Source organism: Pseudoliparis swirei, chromosome 4 (genome assembly GCF_029220125.1).
Source record: "Pseudoliparis swirei isolate HS2019 ecotype Mariana Trench chromosome 4, NWPU_hadal_v1, whole genome shotgun sequence".
NCBI classification, from domain to species: domain Eukaryota; kingdom Metazoa; phylum Chordata; class Actinopteri; order Perciformes; family Liparidae; genus Pseudoliparis; species Pseudoliparis swirei.
The window spans coordinates 1,030,354-1,055,322 of NC_079391.1; the positions used below are offsets into that span (position 1 = coordinate 1,030,354).

At 44.1% G+C, this 24,969-nt stretch overlaps 1 protein-coding gene across 2 annotated transcripts; it reads left to right on the plus strand.

The window, feature by feature from the left end:
- The first annotated feature begins 568 nt into the window (after positions 1–568).
- Positions 569–20,357, plus strand: cylda (cylindromatosis (turban tumor syndrome), a). Of its 2 annotated transcripts, XM_056413778.1 has the most exons (16): positions 569–1,099; positions 4,881–5,195; positions 6,308–6,413; positions 7,688–7,783; positions 8,230–8,346; positions 12,228–12,619; positions 13,669–13,834; positions 13,910–14,051; positions 14,645–14,767; positions 15,008–15,099; positions 15,363–15,429; positions 16,350–16,482; positions 17,452–17,560; positions 17,951–18,069; positions 18,613–18,829; positions 20,042–20,357. In XM_056413778.1, the coding sequence occupies exons 1-16, from the start codon at positions 608–610 to the stop codon at positions 20,224–20,226; spliced, it is 2,871 nt and encodes a 956-aa protein (XP_056269753.1). In that variant the 5' UTR covers positions 569–607; the 3' UTR covers positions 20,227–20,357. The 2 variants fall into 2 exon arrangements, with proteins under 2 accessions (XP_056269753.1, XP_056269754.1); XM_056413779.1 differs by lacking the exon at positions 8,230–8,346.
- The last annotated feature ends 4,612 nt before the right edge of the window (positions 20,358–24,969 follow it).

The window sequence follows — 24,969 nt, forward strand, 5'->3', positions numbered from 1 at the left end:
TTACATCATGGTTGGTTTATTTCAACGTCTTCATTTGATTAATGAATGAATTCTTTAAGTCCAAATGACAAATTGAAAGAGTGAAAACATGCTTCATCATTTAGTCGTCTCCTCCTTGAATTATTATTCTATTTTTAACCCTCCTGTTACCTTCAAATTTACTAACATATTTTACCCGTGGGGTCAATTTTACCCCAGCAATTAAAACCTCCAGAAGATTATTAGAATTAATATTGTTTCCCAAGTTTAAGTGTCACTTTATGTTTGTTTGTTGACTACCTAAATAGCCCTTTAAATAAATACAAAAGTTGATATTTCCTCTATGTTTTACACCTGGGGTCAAATTTGCAAATGTATAAGTTGTGTTCAGGACATTGAAAACATATCATCATGTGAATTTTATGTTTTCCCAGTTGTCCCCAATAAATTAGGAAAAGTCATGAAATATGAAGCAAAAAAAAAAGATGTCAATCATTTTTTAAGAGACGTTACACATTGAATGAGGTCAAATTGACCCCAAAGGCAACAGGAGGGTTAAGAGGATTTGTGGTGTCTTCCTCCAGGTCAAGCGTGCCTTGACGTTGGAGCTCCTGCCCAGCATGCAGCCATGAGCTCGGCCCTGTGGAGCCAGGAGAAGCCCAGTGGCGGCTACCGGGAGGACTGGCGCTTCTACATGGTCGTCAAGGAGTGCGCGGTGGAGAAGCCTCCCCAGAAGACCCTGAGGGTCCCCCGGGGCAGCCTCGGCCAGGCCTGCCAGGAGCGCAACAGCCTGGGGAGAACGCTGCCCCCGTGCAAGGGCAAGAAGAGCCTCCGCATCCTGGACCAGGCCAACGTGGTGCTGAGCCTGGACGAGCGGGACGTCCTGGAGCTGGACGAGAAGCTGGCCGAGCTGCTGTTCCCCATCACCAACTGCGAGGAGCGCTACGCCCTCCTGTGCAACAAGGCCCGGCTGGAGCGCGTCCGCGACATCGACTGCGGCTCCAAGGTGCGCGTCCAGCTGCGCTCGGGGGACGAGCCTCTGCCCGGCGTGGTGCGCTTCAAGGGCTCGCTGCTCCCCGACCGAGCCCTCTCCGGGATCTGGTTTGGGGTGGAGCTGCTGGTGAGAACTCACTCGTTTCTTTCTTTCAGAGAGGCTGACGTGTTTATTCTTTCTTTCTTTTCTCTGTGATCATTTTTCTTCTTAGAGAGCTCTACTGCAGTATAAATATAAATGTTAGTCTTGGTGACATTGTTTAATATATATATATATTAGGGCTGTCAATCGATTAAAAAAAATTAACTAATTAATCGCACATTTTGAAATTGCGATTAATTAATCGCGAAAAAAAGTTTTTTCCTTCTTTTTAAAGACAAAACTTCACACAGAGCTGTGTTTTCAAAGAGGCTCCTACATATACAGTGCCAGCGAGGTATTTAATATTGTGGATGATAAATTGTTTCTTCAGTGAAACATCAGATTAGTAAAAAAAGAAAGTATATTGAGACCCCATTGGTCCTGTCATCTTTAACACTGAACAGCAGAACCAGTGGCCTTGGTAACTGACTGACTTCACATATGTCACGTTCACCCTCTGGAGGCTGGGCTCATTTTATACATTTTACAAAAAAAATTAAATTCACCGTTTAAAGTCTTTTGCATGTGACACACCCCCACGTGTTATACATCAAACATTCCAGAACAATCTCAGCTCTATTCAATGAGGCTCATTGTCCTCGCGCCATGTTCTCTGTTCTCTGACTGACAGGCTGCTAATGAGCCTCACCTGTGAGGTGGGAGGTCCTTTGTGATTTACTGAGTGTTCATCGGTTGTTTTTTCCCCGAAATGTTGACAGACAAACGGATTGACCAATCACGGTGAAGGTTTCGTGTGACGAGTTCTTTCCGCGCTGCGTCCCCCGACACGTCGCCCCTCCGTTCCTCTGTGTGTCAGAGGGGGAGACGGGAGGAAGGAGAGCAGGAGGAAACCCGACTGATTCATCCACGAGTTTAACTGATTTATGATCCTTATTTTCACGGCGAAATAATTGTTTTAAAAACGGAAACAGTGTCAAACCGTACTGCTGCGGTTTGACACTCAGAGGAGTGTAAAAACTTCAACGAACACCGGAAGCAAGTCGAAGTGTCCTTGAGCAAGGCACTGAACCCCCAGTTGCTTCCCGGGCGCATCACTGCAGCCCACTGCTCCTTTATAACTAAGGATGGGTTCAATGCAGATAACTAATTTCCCCTTGTGGATTAATAAAGTACAGTAATACAAATGTTGCGTTAATTGCGTTAAAATATTTTAGTGCGTTAACGCGGCCAAATTAATCTCATAGATTAACGCTGACAGCCCTAATATATAAACATATAAATGTTTATCTATACACGTTTTAATTATTACTTTAAATTATTATTATTTTGTTTATACGTTTTTTATTAAATAATATCTCAAATATAAAAATGAATAATAATAACAAAATATATATATATATATTTATCTAAATATTTTTTAATTATGACTTTTAATTATTTTTATTTTGTTTATACATTTTGTATTAAATAATATATAAAATATAATAATAATAACAATATATATATATATATTGTTATATATATTTTTTTCAAGAAGCTGACGTGTTTATTCTTTCTTTCTTTCCTCTGTGATCATTTTTTTTCAAGAGCTCTACTGCAGTATAAATATAAATATTAGTCTTGGTGACATTGTTTAATATATATATATATATATGTTTTTTAATCTAAACATTTTTTAATTATTACTTTTAATTATTAGTATTTTGTTTATACATTTTTTATTAAATAATATATATTAAAAAATATATATTTTTATAAAAAAAAATATAGGTATTTCTTTAGAGAAGCTGACGTGTTTATTCTTTCTTTCTTTCCTCTGTGATCTTTTTTTTTTTTCAAGAGAGCTCTACTGCAGTATGAATATGAATGCTCGTCTTGTCTAAGTGTATATTCTACAGCTGCTGTAAGACATCTATGTTGTTTTCCACTAACATAAATGTTTAGTTCCACATCTGGACAAATTCTGTTCAAGTTGAAACTGACTTTCTTTTCTGTTTTTCCTTGATGAGATGTCTCATTTGCTCAGAAATACATTATTGTTTTAAATACATTTCAACTTTTTAACAAACTGCTAAAGAAAAAAATAAATAATAACATAAATATATATACATTTAAAAAGAATATTTGAAAAAATATATATATAGATATTTCACAAAAAAAATTGTATCATAATAAATATATTTATATATAATTTCTTTTTTTATGTACATTTTATGATTATTATTTTGTATATACATTTTTTATTAAATAATTTAAAAAGATTAAAATATATATAATAATAAAAGAATATATATTTATTTATAAAAAATATATATATCATATCTATATTTTGTTCATATCTATAAAAAATATATATTCTTTTTAAATGTATATCTATTTTTTCTTTTTTTTAGCAGTTGAAACTTGAAATGTATTTAAAACAATGTATTTCTGTGCAAATGAGACAAGGAAAAACAGAAAAGAAAGTCAGTTTCAACTTGGAACAACTTGAACAGGATTTGTCCAGATGTGGATCTAAACATCGCTGCAACTGTGAATACTTCTTTATAGGAAAGGTAGAAAAGAAACTGTGGCTGTGGGGAGCATCTTGAAACCAGCTTTTCTTGTATTGCTTCCAGGGATTTTCCTGGGTCAAAATGGGTCTTCGGTGCTCCCAAAATTTGTTTTGGGTCTGTGTGTCTCTGTCCATTCACCTCACAGTTGCGTATTGATCAGACAAGAAGACACGCTTATCAATTCGATTACTAGTGATCAAAACAGAACGAGGGTTCGGCTGTAGCCGACTTGAAACACTATTGAGAACATATTCGCTGATGTGATGAACACAGGTATTTTTATTTATTTATTTTATATATATATTTTTTTCCCATCGCAGACTTTTTTTTGCCTTAGGCGCTCGGGATTTGTCATCGGCGTTCGGGAAAACGGCTTAGGCACGCGCCCACATTTTCTCTATGCAGGAAAAACCCTGGCTTAAAGCCGCATCAGAACCATAGTGCAGCTAATTAAAACACACTTGATCTATTAAGAAGAGTTGTACAGCCACCAACCATGTTCTCCATTAAAGAGCTCATGGTAATTACAATGTAATGAAGTGTACTCTTAACAAATCCGATCGACAGAACGATGAGATGTTGTGAGCAAGTCGATGGGCTATGAGTCTGCTATTTTAATGCACTTCAGTATCAACATGAGTAGGAGGGACAATGCCAAGAGTGAACCCAGGTGTCTTCACCTGGACCGTGACGCTCCAGCTTCACGTGGGCGCGGCGTGAACACGGTCGCGCTGCGACTCGTAGCTCGTTCTGAAGGCCTGGGACAAATCAAAGTTTCTGCTGACTTGTCGAGCTATCTGGGGACTGTTGCTGCTGCAGAGGCACAACGAAATGTGAAATACTCCCAGTTGTGTGTCTCATCTCGACACGTTGTGCATCACATACGTTTTGACTTACTGTTGTGTACTATTGTGTGTTTCTGCCCTTTTGAAGCTTCAAAGACGCCGGTGTTCTTTTAGAGAAGGCTGAAACCAAGAAGTCGTATTTCTACCAACACGAGGGCAAACTTGTGTTTTCATTCCTCTTAATCTCAACACTGAATCTGATCATTAGATGTCGTGCTGCTCCATATGTACAACACAAAGAGCTGCTTATTGCAGAACAATGTTTATATTCTTCTTGAGATGAAGCCTTCAGACCGGAGCTCAGGCCTCGGTTCACACGCCGCCCCTCCGGTGAGACTCTGGTAGCCAGCTGTCTGTGAGGATGATGAGTTGCTCCTCTTTCCCCCCCCCCCCCCGTCTCCCAAGGAGGAGGGCCGGGGCCAGGGCTTCACGGAGGGCTCCTACCAGGGCCGCCAGCTCTTCCGCTGCGAGGACGAGTGCGGCGTGTTCGTGGCCCTGGACAAGCTGGAGCTCTGGGAGGACGAGGAGGACGACGAGGCCCTGGGCGAGCTGGAGGTGGACCACGGCAACCCGGTGGAGGAGGACCAGGACTTCCCCCCGCTGGAGATCAACTCCAGGGTCCTGGTGCAGACCAGGGACGGGCCGGAGAGAGGCACCATCATCTTCTGCGACCTGCTGCCGGGCAACGAGAGCCTGGGCTACTACGTGGGCGTCGACATGGTGAGTCAGAGTTGTCCACGGCCGTGCGTCTGACCGCAACCAGCTGATGGAACGACTCCAAGATTACTCGACTTTCTAGGAAATTAAGGAAAAGAATGAAGTTCTCGGCCAGTTTCGCTCCCTGACGACGTGACTCGCTTCCTTCAAAGTAAAAGGAGTGTTTCCTCTCTGCTGCGGACGGGTTAGTTGTTTCGCCTGAAGCCGGCAGCCGGCCGGCGCCCCGTGGGAAACGAGTCAAACGAGGACTCCGTCTCTGCAGGAACCGGTGACTCCGTCTTCTGAGCCCTCGACAAACGGAGATTAGATTTAGACTTCGAGGTGTTTGATACGTGATGAGCTTTAAAAAATGAGGAAAGTAAAAATGCATTTCCCCAAATGTCCAACTTCTCTTGGCTCATATTTAAACAAATCAGAAGTTTACACATTCAAGTGAAACTTGTAACTTTCACTTTGATCGTATATTTTAAAAGCTTAAATGTTGAGATTATAAAATTATTCCAACTCTATTTTCTTGTGACCTGGTCAGCGTCGCATTTCAGCCGTCTCCGTTTCACTTTATTTATTTCGGACCGTCCCGACTCGGTCCAGTGTTTTGGGGGGGGGGGGGGGGCGTGGGGCGGCGGCGGCGTGTCTCGCTTCCTGGGGTCACAGCGGCTGGTTGCTATGACTACCGTTGTCAGGCGGGTGTTGTAGTCGCGGAGACAGATTTGAAAAGCGCGACCGAGGCATTTGACTGCCGGCCGTCAGCGGCGGCCCCCTCGGTGCGTCCGAGCCGCCCACGCAGTCACACGGCCGTGAGGTCGAGGCTTGGTGCTGTGTGACCAACGTGGCAAGAGGCCAGCAGGCAGCTGAGGAGAGCCGCTCCGCCTCGCCGCTCCGCCTCCTCCGGCCAGCGTCTCTCTGGAGCAGCGTCCCGGGATCCAGAGCGCAGGAGGAGAATAGTGCAGGTCCTCGCGGAGCACCCAGGGGGAAGACGAGGAGATGAGCAGAGTGGGTCGTAGGAGCGTCTTTAGAGCGATGAGACGTCTTTGAGCTCCGGGGAGGAAGAGGCGTTGCGGAGATGAAGAGCGCTTGGCGGAGTCACTCTGACCTCATGTCTCCGACTCTTTCAGGACAACCCTATCGGGGACTGGGATGGCGTGTTTGACGGGAAGTTGCTGTGTAATTTTGCCAGTCTGGAGCACACCCGCCTCGTCCCCATCTGTGACGTGATGCCAGGTGAGTCGCCTCGACTTCTGTGTTCACGCCACGGCGAGTTGCTCCTGACGGTTCCTGACCGGCTCCCTGCGAGCGCTCCGAGTTTGTTTTGCTCGCGGCGGGAACAGAGAGTCTTTTGTGTGGAGGCCTCACTTGTTTTGAAAGTGGAGCGACACACTCGGCTCTCTGTTCCCCACGTTGCATATTGATTTGTTTACGTGCCACTGACGCCTCTGTAAAGCTAGAAGTTACTTCATTTTGCAAATTTCTCTTTGAAGCCTTTCCTTTTAGCACTCAGACCTGTTTATATATACATATATATATATATATTTTTAAATAAAAAAATAATAATGAAAAAAAATAATATATATATATATAATCTAAAAAAAGTAATGATGAAAAAATAAAAAATAATATATATATATATATATTTCTTCATTATTATTTCTTTAGTTGAAAGCAATATAGATATCTTACAACAGTTGATGAATACTTAATTATATTTAGATTAAGTATTCTCCAGCTGCTGTAAGACATCATATTGCTTTCAACTAAAATGTTAAATTAATAATAAAAAATAATTAAAAAGAAATATAACTATTTATTTAAAAATAATAATATATATATATATATACAACATTTGATTTATTATTTTAATTTGTTCCTTTAACAGTTTAAATGTATATATGTAATATTTTTTATTACTCGTATTATATATATATATATATGCTGGCACTCATTAGAGATACTTTCACATGTACCCTAAAAATAGTTTGTTGTTCATTTGTTCCTTATTCATCATGCTTTCGATATGAGACAGTCCAGTGAGAAAGAAAAACTAAAAGTTAAAGTTATGTCAGCGTGCAGTTAAGTTCAAGATGTTTTTGAACCTTCCATAAGCAACACATCCGTTAAACGTTTCTTAAAGTTAGGGAAGCTAATATAGAGTCTTTATACTGCTTGGTGGTTATTTAAAATGCCGCAGGTATCCTGACGTAGGCATTCTGACGTAGGCATTCTGACGTATTCTGACGTAGGCATTCTGACGTAGGCATTCTGACGTAGTTTTTCTGACGTAGTTATTATGATGTAGGTATCCTGACGTAGGCATTCTGACGTATTCTGATGTAGGTATCCTGACGTAGGCATTCTGACGTAGTTATTCTGATGTAGGTATCCTGACGTAGGTATCCTGACGTAGGCATTCTGACGTAGTTATCCTGACGTAGGTATCCTGACGTAGGCTGATGAGTGCTCCGCCTCTCACGGGGATGTTCTGATGTGTTTCCGGGCAGAATATTCCATGCAGGACCAGCGGCTGCAGAAACACAGTTTTGCCCCCAGAGGCAGCGACAAGACGTCGTCCGGCCAGAGCAAGCCCAAGAGCAAAGGTACTGCAGGCTGTCGCCATGGTAACTGATCGCTCTTTAAGGTGCACGCCATCACCAGCGTCGAGTAAAAGATATCAAAGTACTTCTAATTATCCCTCTGATGATATTTCCTGTTGGTTTTAGACTAATCTATAAACAAACCAAAAAAAAGGTTTTGGTCAAACTTTGAAATATTTAGGCAAATATTTCACTTTTTGGGGAAAATTCCATCAAAAAAAGATAATAATAACAAAATACTATTTTTTTTCTTTTTTTACAAGCAACTCCCGACGCAGCTGCTTTGATGTGAAGGAATGTGTTGCTACGGCGATCGCTTTGATGTCTGTGTGATTCTTTATGCAGAAAACTAATTAATTTCCCTTTTTTTATTTACATTTTTCTCACACACACACACACACACACATGCTTACCCGTGTGTTCTGCTCGTGTACTTGTGTTATTCACAGGATTAGGTCATCAGTGTGGCAGTAGAAGCAAGTCTGAGTTTTACTATACTTTAAATGGCAGCTCTGTTGACCCCCCCGCCCCGCCCAAATCCAAAAGCACATGGTACATTGATGAAGGTAAAACACGGGGACTCACGGCAACCATCACACCGGCAAGCTCCTGTTAAAGCAAGCTACAAGCAACTCTGTTTCACTCAGGCACACCCTATAATAATAATAATGATCTATATACTTTGATTTACTAACGTGGTGGATCAGGGTTCCTGCGGGCCGGGACTGGGAGACGTATTCTGGGCCTAAGTAGACATGTCCTTCAAAAGAAGCGATTGGTGGAGTGATTTACGGGAACAGGCTCCTCCCACCTGCTGAGAATGGGGCACATGAAGTGAGTTTTGGGAATTATTTTGTACTTGTATGACTCAAGGTTTCTCAAGAAATGAATGAGACAATAACAATGATGAGTTCAGTGTCAGACACACACCGGGGCAAAGGGCAATGCTGCCCCTAAGAGGTATAATGTTGCCCCTGATGTCACTAGAGGGGCAACAGATGCCCCCGAATGAGCTGATGATTCTGATCATTTAATCCTGTTTTATTGATGTGTTAGTGTGTACCTGCCTCGTACAGATGGGACACACACAACAAAGAACACAAACTAAAAACAGGATTAAATTATCTGAATTATCAGAGGACATTATTGGGCCTTCTTTGCCCCTCCTAGTGATATCAGGGGCAACATTAACTTGTTAGGGGCAGCTTTGCCCTGGTGTGTGTCTGACACTGGTGGACATGCAGCGTCTTCCAGTAGCTTACAGACGAGCAACATGTTGGATACAGGAGAAAGTCTCCTTTCTTTATTCTCCTTAAGAAACCTTGACCTCTACAAGACCTCAGGGAAGAGGAGGCCCGATGGGAGGAGCCTCTCCTCAGCAGGTGGGAGGACTGGAGGTTATGCAACCACACAACGGAACAACCAGCAGTAGAGTTGCAGTAGCTTGCTCTGAAAACCTCCCCACTGGTCTCGTCCTCCATTCCCATTTCAATGTGATGGTCCACCTGCATGGAGTAGGTGGTGTAGGTGGTGTCGCCCTCAGGCTTTTAATAATACTCAGAGCTGCAGGTGATAACTCTCAGCTCGCTGCAGATTTCCTCCTCCAGAGGAACCTCTGTGTGACGCCGTCTGCACACCGACGCATTCGTAAAAGTAATAATTATTCATCGTGTTGGGACTCATCCGCCGATTCATCAGCACCTGTTATTTTCACTCCCGGGTCACGCGGTCCATCCCTCCATCACGTCACCGCGCTGCGGGCCAGTTGTGAAGAAGGTGACGCCTCCCGCCGTCGACTGATTTAAATATTCACGTCTTCCTGGATGTGAACTGAATATTGAGTTTGTGGTCGCGTCCTGGAGGCATCACACCAGGTGTTCCTCCAGCTAGGGCTGCAACAACGAATCGATAAAATCGATTATTAAAATAGTTGGCAACGAATTTCATTATCGATTCGTTGTGTCGCGCGATTATCACGGCGCTCAATAAGTCACGGAGTATAAACAAAGTTGAGTTGAGCGCAGAGCGGCGCAGGAGAAACCAGAGGGAGGGAGAGGACAGGACGCTGCGTTGAGAGAGCCAATCAGCGCTGAGCTGCGCCTCTGTTGATGAATCTAATTGGCTGCTGCTGCTCACGTGGCGCTGGATGCGGAAGTCCTTCACGTCGTCGGAGACATTCACGGAGCTAAGTGCGCCTCCGGGTGACGTCATGACCCCAGACACCAGGGCGCTACATGTCACGACGTGTGTGGCATTTCCACAAGAGGATAACGTAGAGCAGGGGTCCCCAACACCGGGCCGCGGCCCGGTACCGGTCCACGGCTTGGTTGGAACCGGGCCGCGGAAAAAAAAGTGAATAAAAAAGTTGTAATTTTTTTTTTTAAATCAGTCGGAAAAATATATTATTTTGAAAAAGGAGCGGATCCACCCGTGTGTCTGAGCCGCGTTCAGGAGTCTTAAAGTTCGGGTTTATCGCTGCAGGCGAGTCTCACGCGCCGAACCCTCTGCTGGCGGCACAGTGACAAAGAATCTTAAAACATATTCAACCTGCTCAATGAATTCTGTCACTTCAGGGAAATGACAACTGTTTTCAAGTTGGCCGATAAAGTCGCTGCTGCAGGGCGAGTGAACAGCGGAACATTCTACATGTTTCAGACGTTGACCGGGTGGAAGAGGCTTTTAAAAGAGTTTGAGCGGTACTCCAACCACAAAAGACCCGACTGCAACAGAATAGACCTGCAACCCATTTGTAAACAAACCCACCCGGTGAATCGAGCCGTCCGAGCTAGAAAAAATGTGTTGGAGATGCAAATGACGGTGGCCTGAAGGGACATTTCACACAACTCTGCCTGTTCTAATGACAGCGACCAGAACTCGGTGAGGAGCAGCGGACCAAACACACGTCTGTGTCGCCGTCTCCATCAGCGGCTCGTTGCAGGTCAACAAGCACGGCTCACACTAATTCGGCGTAATGATGAGTTGTAGTTTTGGCACTTTATACCCTTCGTATAATTGTATGACGTCATATGTATTACGTCATTTATATCGCCGGTCCGTGAAAATAATTTCTGACACGGAACCGGTCCGTGGCTCAAAAAAGGTTGGGGACCGCTGACGTAGAGAACGTGGTTATTTATTCCGTGGCGGAAAATATTTTTCCATGGAGAAAGGTAACAGAGATAAGCCCCGCCCCTCACCGTATGAGGCGTTTAACCCATAAATAGCCAACTCAGGAGAGTAAAGCTGTCAGTCTGTTTGTGACGGGTTCATCACCATGGTGACCAGTGGGTCTCCAGGACCTTTCCATGACGAAACCAAATTTCCATGATTAAACATTTTGTGAAAACTATGTCGATACGTGACAAAGTGAGAAGATGTAGTATTTAAACTAACAATGAGAATTCCAAAGCATACTGTATATATACCGTGTAAATTAACATTTGAATAAAACAAATTTGCGTTACTTTTCTAAACATTGTGGGATTTTTTTTTCTTTCTAGGCCTGCTAATAGCCATTTAATAATTCCATGACTTTTCCAGGTTTTCCATGACCGTACGGACCCTGTTTTGAATAAAGGGTTGAAAATTAAAGTGTTTATGGTTTTTTAATCTATTAATCGAAAAAATAATCGACCGATTAATCGATTATCAAAATAATCGTTAGTTGCAGCCCTACGCATCACGTCACGTGAGCGGCGTTAACCGACAGCTTGAGCGTCTGTAGAAGTATTTTAACACGAAGGTCCGACGTTAGTCGTGGTCGTGAACGGCCGACGTGGCGTTTTCACAACTGCTCCGCTTCCTGTGACCGGGTATCGCTTCCTCAGCTCGCTCTCACACGGCGGCTTGTTGTCTTTCGTGAAGCTGAAAGTCACTTAATTCAAGAACTCAGGACGTTCAGTCGGAACTCTTTCTGGAAGTAAAACATTCTGACTTTCTCCAGCCATGCTGCGAGGAACTCGTCTCTTTAGGGGGATTTTTTAAATGATAAAGTGACTTTCCCACTTCACGAAGGCAACGATTTAAAGGCACGTCAGACGGGATGAGGGGTCTGCACACGTCTCTACGGGCTTTTCACACTCGACCCAAACACCGAGTCTGCACTCTGGTTCCCTAAACATCAGAATCTCTCCGAGCCGTGGATCAGTGTTTCCAGAACTCGTGACGAATATAAACAATCATTTTGGACATTCAATTCTGCCATTTATTGACGAACACGCCGTTCACCGTAGTGACGGAACGACTCGTTGGCTCTGGTGTGAAAATGTCCCGAGACGCTGAGACGGTTTCGGTGTAAAACATCAGACACTGACCCCTGAGGAGGCGGAGCTCCCCAGCCTTCAGGTTCCTGGCTCATGAAACCAGGAAGTGAAGTTACTCTCATTGTCTGCTGCGTTCTTCCTGTTGTCTGTACAGTAAGTTCTGGTTTCTGGATTCCCTCCTGCAGTTGGAGAGGACCCCGCCAAGTCGCTCACCGACACGCCCCCCGACTCCAACCAGGCCTCGCCGCCCTCCAGAGCCCCGCCCCCCGCCTCGCTGTCCAGCGACAACAAGTTCCACTCGCTGCCCTTCAGCCTGAACAGGAAGGCGGGGCCCATCGACAGCATGAGCCACGGGCCCCTCTCGCTCTCCGTGCAGTCGGTGATGGGCGAGCAGCCCGAGCCCCCGTCGCCCGTCGCCCCCCCATCGCCGCATCCGGCGACGCCCCTTTCCCGAGGCCAGCCGGGCCTGGAGGTGGGCTCTCTGGTGGAGGTGAAGGAGAACCCCCCTCTGTGCGGCGTCATCCGCTGGGTGGGCCTTCCTCCCGGCCTGCTGGAGCCTCTGGCGGGGCTGGAGCTGGTAAGGGCCGCTGCAGTGGACCGGCGTTGACCTCGGGGTCGGCTGCTTCTGACCCCGCGTGTTCCACGTCTCTGGTGCATGAGCTGGATGTGACCATGTTTGTTTTTCTGCCTTTGGTTTATTTGATAAGGGACAGACGTCATGAAACACGCCTAAAAACACAAGATTACACGTATACAATGTTTATACAATAGTTACACTGTCCAATGGGTGCACAAACAATTAAAAGTGAGAATAGTGAATATCCTCTTAGACATCGTCAAGTACGAAGACATGCAACAAGAAGACAGCTTCAGAACTCAATGAGCAAATACAATCATGGAGAATTCTGTTCAAACGGAATAAAAGCATCAGACACACGGAACATGAACGCATGCAGAGACAGTGAAATATATCAATCAGACAGGTAAACAACAGCAAAAGGCGCACATGCAGGTAGATGAGTCGAGACATGCAGAGACAGGACAGCAGACGGACTGAGACGCGTTGCTCGATTCATTTTAGGGAAAAAAGTAGTTTAACATTTTTATGAAATATGCTCGTTCTCCTTGCAGAGTCGGCTTGAAAACATCTTTAATGCTCTAATATCAGTTAAATATAAGTGTACAGCGCGGTAGCTTAGCATGAAGACTAGCTGGCCTTGCTGTGTTTTAAAAGTGTCTAAACCTGACAACTAGAACCTCTAAAGCTCACTGAATATCATGTTATCTTACAACCCTACAACAACAACAACAAGCATTACGATGTATTTCACGGGGTGTCACTATCACAGTGACTTCCTCTATAAGCTGGTTGCCTGGCAACCTCATGGTGTCAGAAGGCCACAGCCCAAAAACTAAAAACATAGATGACATGTAATGTAATATTTTCCATAATGTTGAACTATTAACTTTAATGAAATTCTCTTTACGGCCACACGGGGCAGTAAAATGCAGCATATTTGTCAATCAGCAGTCAATCGCTGAATAAATATAAAACTGCTTTTATTTAGATTTGTTCCCACATTGTCAGTTATTGATTACCGACGTGCTCTTCGTCTTCCCCTCCAGGAGGAAGAGTGCCCCGGCTGCACCGACGGGACCTTTAAAGGGACGCGGTACTTCACCTGCCCCCCCAAGAAGGCGCTGTTCGTGAAGCTCAAGTGCTGCCGGCCCGACTCCCGCTTCCCCTCGCTGCACCACTCCTCCAACCCCATCGAGCGCTGCAACTCCATCGGTGAGTCCGGAGCCGCGGGGCCGCCGGGCGCCGGTTCTCTCCACCGGGCTTTACGCCGTCACTGTGTTCCTGCAGCTTTCGGAGGGTACCTGAGCGAGGTGGTGCACGAGAACACGCCCCCCCGCACGGAGAACGACGGCCTGGACGTCATGGTGGGAAAGAAGAAAGGCATCCAGGGCCACTACAACTCCTGCTACCTGGATTCAACCCTCTTCTGGTCAGTGAATGCTCCATCAGCTGCATGTTGGACCAGCGCCTGGGCTTCAGTCGGCTGTCGGCCCAGAGGCCCTCAGGTTGACTGTTTGCCCACCGGCTCCACCTGGAGGGTCGGGTTGTTCCTGCTGTGAGCCGGTGGCTGGATGGAGGCTCACCTGTGGTTTCTGCCACAGGGCCGTCAAAAAATAATAATAATAATAATTCAAAATTATTGTGGATTTCTTTTATATTTTGTTAATAATTGTGTACTTTTTTTTAATACATTATTTAAAAAAATGTAAACTTTTTTTTGTAAATTAAAAAATGTAAACATAAAAAAAATTAAACATTTAAATTCATTCATTTACATTTTGTTTTTAAAGTCAAAAATATTTTTACTTTTTTTTTTTTTACTTTGAAAATACTTCCACCAGTTTAGAGTTTAAATCGTTTTATTTTATTTTAAGTGATAAAAAAACTTCCAAGTAAAGTTAGATTCCGATGGAAAGTATTTCCCGAGTAATCAACTAACACAATATGTACGAATGTCATGAAACACGCGTCGTTAAATCCACGTCTCCATGACGTACCCGTGTTGCTCATCGTGCTCCGCAGCCTGTTCTCCTTCAGCTCGGTTCTGGACACGGTTCTGCTGAGGCCGCGCTCGAAGAGCGACGTGGAGTTCTACCGAGAGACTCAGGAGCTGCTCCGCACCGAGATCGTCAACCCGCTGCGCATGTGAGTCTCAGCTGATCGCCCTGTGTTATCGGTTATTGATTGTGTTTTACACTCCATGACTCACAGGAAGCTCAAGGTGATCAACTGCAGAACGCTTCACTTGCTGACGGACCGTTTTAAATCTGAACTCAGATAAATGAAGAAATAAAAAAACCTGACTATTATAAATTGCATTATTTGCTTCATCGTCAAACCCTGAATGTAACATCTGCTCGTGCCGGTGCGTTCTGGGTCCTGCAGACACGGCTACGTCTGTGCTACCAAGGTGATGAAGCTGAGGAGGATCCTGGAGAACGTAGAAGCTGCTTCTGGGTTCACATCCGAAGAAAAAGGTGAGGAGGACGGGGCAGATGGGTTATTAATTGTTTTTCATACCTCTTCCACTGCGCTCATTGTCATGAATCGGACTCCATTTAGCATCAACTTCTATGTTCTAGTGTTAAGAATTAGGATTTAGATGATGTGACTCCACTGAGGATAAAACCAGCTTTTATATTCGTATATTCTCCTGCTGCGGCGTACGCGTGTCATGACTCGGTGTCTCCACCTGATGGCAGCGTTGACACGTCTCATTGAAGCTCCTCTTGCGTTGCAGATCCTGAGGAGTTCCTGAACATCCTCTTCCATCACATCCTGAGGGTGGACCCGCTGCTGAAGCTCAGGTACGGCTCAGATAAGCTTCTACCAATCCAACAAATAGTTTTTTAAAGCAGGTTACACACACAAAGCTTTAGTTGGACATGCACGGGAAGCTCTGCAGACGCAGGTACAGACAGCGTGGTTTACCTGTGGGAGGGGTTTTGATCACGATATGAAAACTCCCTGTAAGAGTCATGGTTCATTCTCTCTGGTATTCATCATGTGGTCTACTGTATCATTTGGGTTATGCTGTCGTATTTCTACAGTAATGCTTTCATACCAAAGCCACTGCATTGTAAAGTATCACATGACTAACATCACTGAGTCTCTTTACAGGAGAAAAACATGTTTATTAATTTAACAGTTCAACATATCTGTTGGAGCTATTTATTTTGACATTTGTATTTAGTTTTATTGTAAAGTAATATTGATTAATCATATCTTATTTAGGTTATATTTTGATATGGAAGAAAGAGCTTATGATCGTTTTAGTTAATTCTTTGTGATTGTTGTTTAGAGATATTTAGTTTTAGGGTTCACTGATTGGGTAACACTGTGGTTATATGGAGGTGTGAGTAGCTTCAGGACCAGCATGCACCGGGGTGGCCGATGTTGTTTTACCAGCACAGAGAGGAAGTGTCAACATGTTGTTTGTTCTTTTGGTTTGTTTAGTAAATAAATTATCAGAATAATGACGTACGGAGAACGACATTTCTTTCTTTTGCCTGCGTCAACTCAAAAACCCCCACGGTGCGTCATGGCCATTTGATTCATAGTTTTATTTGAGTTATTGGGACAAATGGCCACTTCAGTATCTATTGTTAGAGTAAAATAAAGTGTTAACGCTTTGAGAATAGAATCACAAACCCTGGCTATGTGAGACACATCTACTGTGGGAAGTTCTTTTCATAGCTGCACAGATTACAGCCGCTCTTGTCTGCAGGTCGGCGGGCCAGAAGGTCCAGGACTGCTACTTCTACCAGATCTTCATGGACAAGAAGGACAAGGTGGGCGTCCCCACCATCCAGCAGCTGCTGGAGTGGTCCTTCATCAACAGCGACCTCAAGTTTGCAGAGGTGAATTATTTCAACTCATTAACAAAACTGACTGATTAGCTTGAGTTGGGTAGAGAGACTTTCACCATGTTATCAGTATCGTCAGTTATCATCATTTATTATCAGTTATCAACATTTCTCATCAGTTATCAGTTATCATCAGTTATCATCATACTTTCTCATCAGTTATCATCAGTTATCAGTTATCATCAGTTATTATCATCATACTTTCTCATCAGTTATCAGTTATTATCATCATACTTTCTCATCAGTTATCATCAGTTATCAGTTATCAACATTTCTCATCAGTTATCAGTTATCATCAGTTATCAGTTCTCATACTTTCTCATCAGTTATCATCAGTTATCAGTTATAAACATTTCTCATCAGTTATCAGTTATTATCAGTTATCATCGTGCAGTTCTGTACTGCAACGAATCATCTGGAAACTCCTTCAGGGACTTCTAGTTAACAGTTATAGTTCATATTGGCTGCAGAGCTAGAGCAGTTTGAATTGTATTAAATCCGACCTTAAGTCTTGTGGTTGTTTCAGTGTTGATGAGGAGAACAACATGTTAAAGACAAGAGTTAACATGCACTGATCGACAGTTAATGTGTTTATTTAAATGACATTCATTTATAATTACATTAATTTACAAACATTAATGAATGAAAAGCATCTTCCACTGCTGGTCGTCTCATAAATGCAGAACACAGATCTCACAGAGACTCGTCCCGTGTCCAGCTGTGGAGCTACTGGAACTGAGTCAATCCACTTTGACTTGGGAAAAACCCACAACTTAAAAACATGAAACAAAAGCAAAATGAACTTTATTCACTTCCTCAGAGTTTCTGTGTCTAATGAGTTAAATATGAAGAAGCCTTCCACACAGGAGATCATCTCCTTCTCCTCCTTGTTCTTCCCCATCTCCTCTTTCTTCCTGTTCTTGTTTTGTTTTCCTCTTCTTCTCCTCCTCCTCCTCCCTCCAGGCTCCCTCCTGCCTTATCATCCAGATGCCGCGCTTTGGAAAAGACTTCAAGATGTTCAACAAGATTTTCCCCTCGTTGGAGTTGGACATCACCGACCTGCTCGAAGACAGTGAGGACCACTTGTGTTCTTGTTCTCCTTCTTCTTGTTCTTCTTACTTTTATTCTTGTTGTTGTTCTTCCTCTTATTCTTTCTCTGCTTCTTCCTCTTCTTGTTGTTCTTGTTCTCCTTCCTCTTGTTCTTCTTCCTCTTCTTGTTCTTCCTCTTGTTTTTTCCTTCTTCCTCTTCTTGTTGTTCTTCTTCTTGTTCCTCTTGTTCTTCTTCCTTTTCTTCTTCCTCTTCCTGTTCTTCCTCTTGTTTTTTTCCTTCTTCCTCTTCTTGTTGTTCTTCTTGTTGTTCTCTTTTTCTTCTTCGTCTTGTTTTTCTTCTTCTTCTTTGTTGTTTCTAAACTTGCTGTAGACGTTTTGTGAGTCGGATTGAATTCCGTGTTTTTCCCTCCAGCTCCGAGGGAATGTCGTATCTGCGGCGGCTTGGCGATCTTCGAGTGTCGCGACTGTTACGAAGACGGCGACATCACGGCGGGCAAGATCAAACAGTTCTGTGAGAAGTGCAATACGCAGGTAACGAGGGCGTAAGGTCAGGTTCCTCCACCGGGGGGCGCCAGAGCCAAAGGAATCACACGTGTTTCACTAGATACACAGAACTGTGATATTTAAATGCTCATCTAAGGTCTTTGTGTATTTAGAAATGCGCTATATAAGTTTGAATTATCAACATTATTATTATTATTATCATCTGGCATTATGAATCCTCAAATGTACTTCAAAGCTGTCAAGGAATTTAAAAAAGATTATTTCCAGGCCTGGAAAAGAAATTAATTCGCAAAAGTTTTTGAAAAGTCATGGAAATTTGGTTATAGTCATATGTTCATTTACACAGTTTGATTAAAAGAATAAACATTTATTTCCATATTTATTCTTTGAATCAAACTATTGTCAAACTCATTTATTTCATTTAAGGTTTAAAATCATTTTACAAAATGTTTCCTCTTAGAAATTTGGTTTGAAGTCCTGAACATCCAGCGGTCCACACGTATGACCCCTGCTAGTCATGTCACATGTAGCGTGTGAATAACAGGCGTGTGTGTGTGTGTGGTCCGTCAGGTTCACCTCCACCCGAGGAGGAAAGCCCACCGGCACGGCAAGCTGTCCGTCCCCAAGGAGCTGCAAGACGGCGCCGGGCGCCAGGGCGGCTTCCCCCGCCAGAGGATGGAGCTGTTCGCCGTGCTGTGCATCGAGACCAGCCACTACGTCGCCTTCGTCAAGTACGGCAGCGCCGACTCCTCCTGGCTCTTCTTCGACAGCATGGCCGACCGCGACGGTGGGTGACGGAGGGAGAAGGAGGACGTAGGATGGTGTATATTTATTTATTTATATATTTATTTATGTATTTAATATACTTTTATATTTTAATATTTGTATACATTCATATATTTTTATATTTTCTTTATAGGGTGTGGGATATATGTATTTATATATATATATATTTATGTATTTAATATACTTTTATATTTTAATATTTGTATGCATTCATCCATTTTTATATTTTCTTTATAGGGTGTAGGATATATGTATATATATTTATATATTTATTCATGTATTTAATATACTTTTATATTTTCATATTTGTATACATTAATATTTTTATATTTTCTTTATAGGGTGTAGGATATATGTATATTTATTTATATATATATTAATATATTATTTATATGTTATTATCCTTTTATATTTTAATATTTGTACACATTCGTATATTTTTATATTTTCTTTTTATATATATATATATTTTTAAAATAAAATATTAATATATTTGTATATTTATATATACACATTTTATTACACATACATTTATAGCACTTTACATGTAAAGAAAAATCTCGGCATGAATCAGTGCAACATAAAAGAATACAGTCGTGTACACTAACATACACCTAACATAAGACCTGGATCTAGTTCTGGGTCCCAGAAGACCTGGATCTGGTTCTGAGAGCTGATCGGGTTCTAGAAATGTTCTGAGAAGTCAAACCAGTGACTGCTTTATGGACTATGAGCCGGACTATAAAGATCAGTCTGTTGTATTTTTATGTACTATAATACATTTAGCTCCAATCTTTGGTACCATTTATTTTAATTTACTACTTTACAATATGTTCCTTCTAAATTATTTTGCACATAAGTTTTTCTGATAGATGGATTCAGTCAAATGTTTTTTAAGAAAATAAAAGTTCATAATCGTCACTATTGGAGCAGCTGGAGCGTCTTTGCCCAAAAAAATACTTTTATGACTAGTCGATAATGTAAATATTTTAGTAAACTAACTAACTGACTAAAAGTTTAACGTCTAATCGCTGGTTTATTTTTATTTGGGCCAAAACATTAAAGAACTTTAAAATAAAACTAATGAATCCTGGAAAGAATTCAGTTTGAATCCAAAAGTTTTTCATCTTCACATATCTGCAAGTTCTCTGTCTGTGATGCTTTAACCTGAACCTTGACCCCGAGCTGACCACATGACCACGGCTCTCTGCAGGGGGTCAGAACGGCTTCAACATCCCGCAGGTGTCCCCGTGTCCCGAGGTGGAGGCGTACCTGAAGATGAGCCCCGAGGAGCTGCACACCCTGGACCCCAAGAGCATCCAGGGCCAGGCCCGCCGGCTGCTGTGTGACGCCTACATGTGCATGTACCAGAGCTCCACCATGAGCCTGTACAAGTAGAACCCCCCCCCCAAGGCAGGAGAGTCCCAGAAAGGAGGAACATGGAGGGGGAAAACACCTCAAAAAGAAAGACTTCCTGCCAGCAGGGGAGCTGTCCAGAGTTAACCCTCTGGGAAGGGGGAGGAGCCAGGGGGAGGGACGAAAAGGGGGAGGAGCCAGAGAGAGAGGGGGGAGGAGCCTATTCATGCAGCTTCCCCGCGTCTCACAGCTCAGTGTCGGTGGTGGAGGATGAAGGCCTTTCATGAAGATGCAGAAGATGGACGGGGGAGGGCAACACCAACAAGAGGAGCAGTGGGAGGAGCCTGAACACCTCATTGACCTTTCAGACGAGCGGAATACTCTTAATCACTGTAAAAGACGGGGGCGACCACGAGGAAGTGACGCCGCGTCCGTCCTCCACCCTTAAAAACTTGATAAAGTCTCTTTGGCGGCGTGGACTCCTCCAGGTGGTGACATCACCATCGTCCAGCCTCCGTCTGCACCGCCCTCCATCGCGCCCTGGAAACGTTTTACAGTTACAGGGCGGAGTAAAAGTCTCTCAACCAATGAGCTCCGTTCCCCGAGTCGACCAATCAGGAAACACTTAGCTTCTTCTTCTGCTCCTCCTCCCGGTGGAAGTCTCAGCGAAGCTAATTTGTTGGCGGGGAGACGGTTCTGTGCTCGAGATACAGATGTGAGCCGCGAGGAGCGCTCTGCATCGCGGAGGAGGGAGGAGGGAGGAGGGAGGGAGGGAGGAGGGAACGAGGGAGGGAGGAGGGAGGGAGGAGGGAGGAGGGAACGAGGGTTTGATGTGAAGGATTTCACATGCAGTGTTCTCTTTGTTTTTTAAGACTTAATCTAAATTATATTTTGCGTTCCTTTTCTCTCGCTGCCTTCCATGAAGATGTGACATGATAACAAACCTGTTGTGATCAAATCTTATTTATTGTATTCTAATCATATTACAAACTCCTGTGTTGTCCCTTTTTTTGAGAAAATGAAACGGGGTTGATAATGTGTGTGTGTGTGTGTTCTCTCTTTCTCAGTGTATTGAAGTGAGTTATTGTTGTTTACGCTGTCTCCTAGCAACCACTGAATGTTAACGGTGACACGCCGGTGACGAATGGAGCTCGAGGCCGGAAACCTCCGTGTGCACGTAATTAAAGAAAAGTATTTTAATTCATTATTTAAAACTTCCATCGTATTCCAATTTCAAAGAATACATAAAGTATATAAATATATATTTATTATATATATAATATATATTATAAGTAATGTATATTTATGTATTATATATAATTTATATTTAATATATATATACATTATGTATCATATATATATATACATTACGTATAATATATATTATACATAATATATATTTTATATACATTACGTATAATATATATTATGTGTAATATAATAAATATATATATATAGCGTTGATTGAGATGTAAAGTTTGTTTTTATACATCACAACAAAATTGGATTAAAGCAAGAACCTGCACATGTTGGCATTATAAATATATATTTTCCTAAATCTCAACTTAAATCGTGGATTCAGTCAACGGAGGATTTAAGTTTCTTTTCTTCGGTCTGTACAGACTCTTGTAACGGGTGGAGACTTACTGTAGTGATGTTCTGTAAATGTTAACAAAATAAAGCCCATTTCTAAGGGTGGTCTCAGTAATGTCACCAAGGGAGGAGCATCAAGTCTCTGGGTTGCAGGTGGAGGTCTGGCTGCAGGTGGAGGTCTCTGGGCTGCAGGTGGAGGTCTCTGAGCTGCAGGTGGAGGTCTCGGCTGCAGGTGGAGGTCTCTGGGCTGCAGGTGGAGGTCTCTGGGCTGGAGGTGGAGGTCTCTGGGTTGCAGGTGGAGGTCTCTGGGCTGCAGGTGGAGGTCTCGGCTGCAGGTGGAGGTCTCTGAGGTGGAGGTCTCTGAGCTGCAGGTGGAGGTCTCTGGGCTGGAGGTGGAGGTCTCTGGGCTGGAGGTGGAGGTCTCTGGGTTGCAGGTGAAGGTCTCTGAGCTGCAGGTGGAGGTCTCTGGGTTGCAGGTGGAGGTCTCTGGGCTGGAGGTGGAGGTTTCTGGGTTGCAGGTGGAGGTCTGAGCTGGAGGTGGAGGTCTCTGAGCTGCAGGTGGAGGTCTCTGGGCTGGAGGTGGAGGTTTCTGGGTTGCAGGTGAAGGTCTCTGGGCTGCAGGTGGAGGTCTGAGCTGGAGGTGGAGGTCTCTGAGCTGCAGGTGGAGGTCTCTGAGCTGCAGGTGGAGGTCTCTGAGCTGGAGGTGGAGCCCCCCCCCCAGGAGCCCCTGCTCCTCACCTTGTTTAATCCCCCCCCCCCCCAGGAGCCCCTGCTCCTCACCTTGTTTAATCCCCCCCCCCCAGGAGCCCCTGCTCCTCACCTTGTTTAATTCCCCCAGGAGCCCCTGCTCCTCACCTTGTTTAATCCCCAGGAGCCCCTGCTCCTCACCTTGTTTAATCCCCCAGGAGCCCCTGCTCCTCACCTTGTTTAATCCCCCAGCAGCTGGCCCTCGGTGGCCGCTCCCTTTATGCTGCAGCATATGTCTCTCCTCGTAGCGACGGTAATTTAGCCGCGCTGCCTCTCCGGAGCAGATGGGCTCCTGTATTGTTATTCCGCTTCGACTCGGGGCCCCTGGGGGGGGGGGGGGGGATGCACTAAATAAAATCAAAGCAGATGGAGCTCGGTGGGGCGAGGCCGCCGTGTTTATGATAAACAGCACAACCGGTGTCCGTCACCTGAAGCCCCGCCCACACAGGAAACAGCTTTACAGTAGCCTCGCCTCACCTGCTCTCAGGAGGAGGCCGACAGGAGGAACTCAGGAGGAGGAGGCCGACAGGAGGAACTCAGGAGGAGGAGGAGGCCGACAGGAGGAGCTCAGGAGGAGGAGGAGGCCGACAGGAGGAGCTCAGGAGGAGGAGGGACCTCCTCAGTGAGATGAGTGATGACGCTCCGTCTCAGATGTTGAAGTGTGGAGTGATGTCATAGTTAAAGTCGTGCTCCCTGCAGGCTGCACGGGGACCAACGACCTCTGACCTCTGAGGTGACCTCCAGCACCACTGCAGTGACGACATGAATATATATATATATATAAAGTACCTTTTGTCCTGTTAAAGAACTTTTTCATAATCTCTTTTCACTTTCCTCTCGGACGAGGCGACGCGTGATTGGACGACACGTTCATAATAATAATCCTGCGAGGATCCTTTTTTTTTTTCTCCATCCTCGACCTTAAACTTAAAAATTCTCCCAAAACACCCCCCCCCCCGAGGACTGTTGTGTTCTGCGTAACCTTGCCCGGGTTCCGTGGTTCTCACGCCGCGCCGCCGGCCTCGGGTCGTCGTGGTTCTCACCAAGCGGCGCTCGTTCCCATGGGAACAGACGGAGGCAACAAAGGAATCCTGTGAGACGACGTCGGAGGCCTCAGCAGGAAGACGAGGAGACGAGCGTGAACGAATCAGGACTAACTCGATGTTCCACTTAGCGGCTGTGTGAAGTCACCGGGGTCACTCGCCGTCTCCAGAGGTCACCTGACGGAGTCGGAGGAGAGCTGCAGGTTTACGAGCGTTTCAGGAAGAACCTTCTTCAGGTTCCACCGGAAAGTTTTCATAATTATCTGGAAAGTCCCTCAAAATTACTTTTAGCTTTAAATTAATTCATCTATTCAGGAAAAAAAACAGCTACTTTTTCAAATCCCTGAGTAAAGACATCCAGTTGTTACAGATCTAAAACATGAATACATTATATATTGTGTTTAAAACATGTATATTTACATCATTATTTCTAATGATCAGTGTTCCTCTCTTTGTCAGACCGACTCTTCCTTTCGCTTTATACTTAAAATGTTTAGAAAACCTAAAAAAACGTATTAAAAAAATCATTCAAGAAATTCTACATTAAAATCCAGATTCCGGTTGTTTCCGACGTGTTGGCGCCCGCGTCGTCGTCTGCTGTGATCTTTACGTTTGGTGTAAGCTCCGCCCCCTCCTCTAATGGGGAGCGGCGGAGCAGATGCTGCGCGCTCCGCCAGCTGGCCAGAGATTGCAAACGCACAATGTGTGTAAAATATTTAAAGTCGTATCTTTCACTTACGGTGTGAAGTGTTTTTATGGCCCATCATGCTTTGAGAGGGAAGGCCGGCCCCCCCCCGGGGCCCCCTGGGGCCCCCCATGCTGCAGCTCAGCACCTGTGGTGTGAAGACTGCGGATGGCTGACGCGTGGGTTTGTGTGTGTGTGTGGGGGGGGGGTCCATCCACCTGTTCACCCCCTAATTCTCTCGTGCCTGCCACCTTTAACACTGCATTATTTACAGGTGGAGCCACAAGCTGCTGTCTGTTGTGTGTGTGTGTGTTGCTCTGTGTGTGTGTGTGTGTTGCTCTCTGTGTGTGTGTGTGTGTTGGTCTTCTATCCACTAAGAAGTTTTCAACCAACACAAACTCAGTTTTTTCAAAGACTCTAAAGTGGAAGAACTTTAAATCTCCTTTAAAAATGACCATCTTATAGTGGCTCATGACCTCTACACCTCCTCGTGACCTCTACACCTCCTCATGACCTCTACACCTCAGTGTCTCATGACCTTCTGTACATCCTATAATAAGTATATATATATATTTATATATACAACAAATATGTATATATATATTTATGTGTATATATATATGTATATATTTATATTTGTGTATATATATTTATGGATATATCATTTTTGTATTTATGTATTTATTTATGGATTTATTTATTTATACATATTTATAT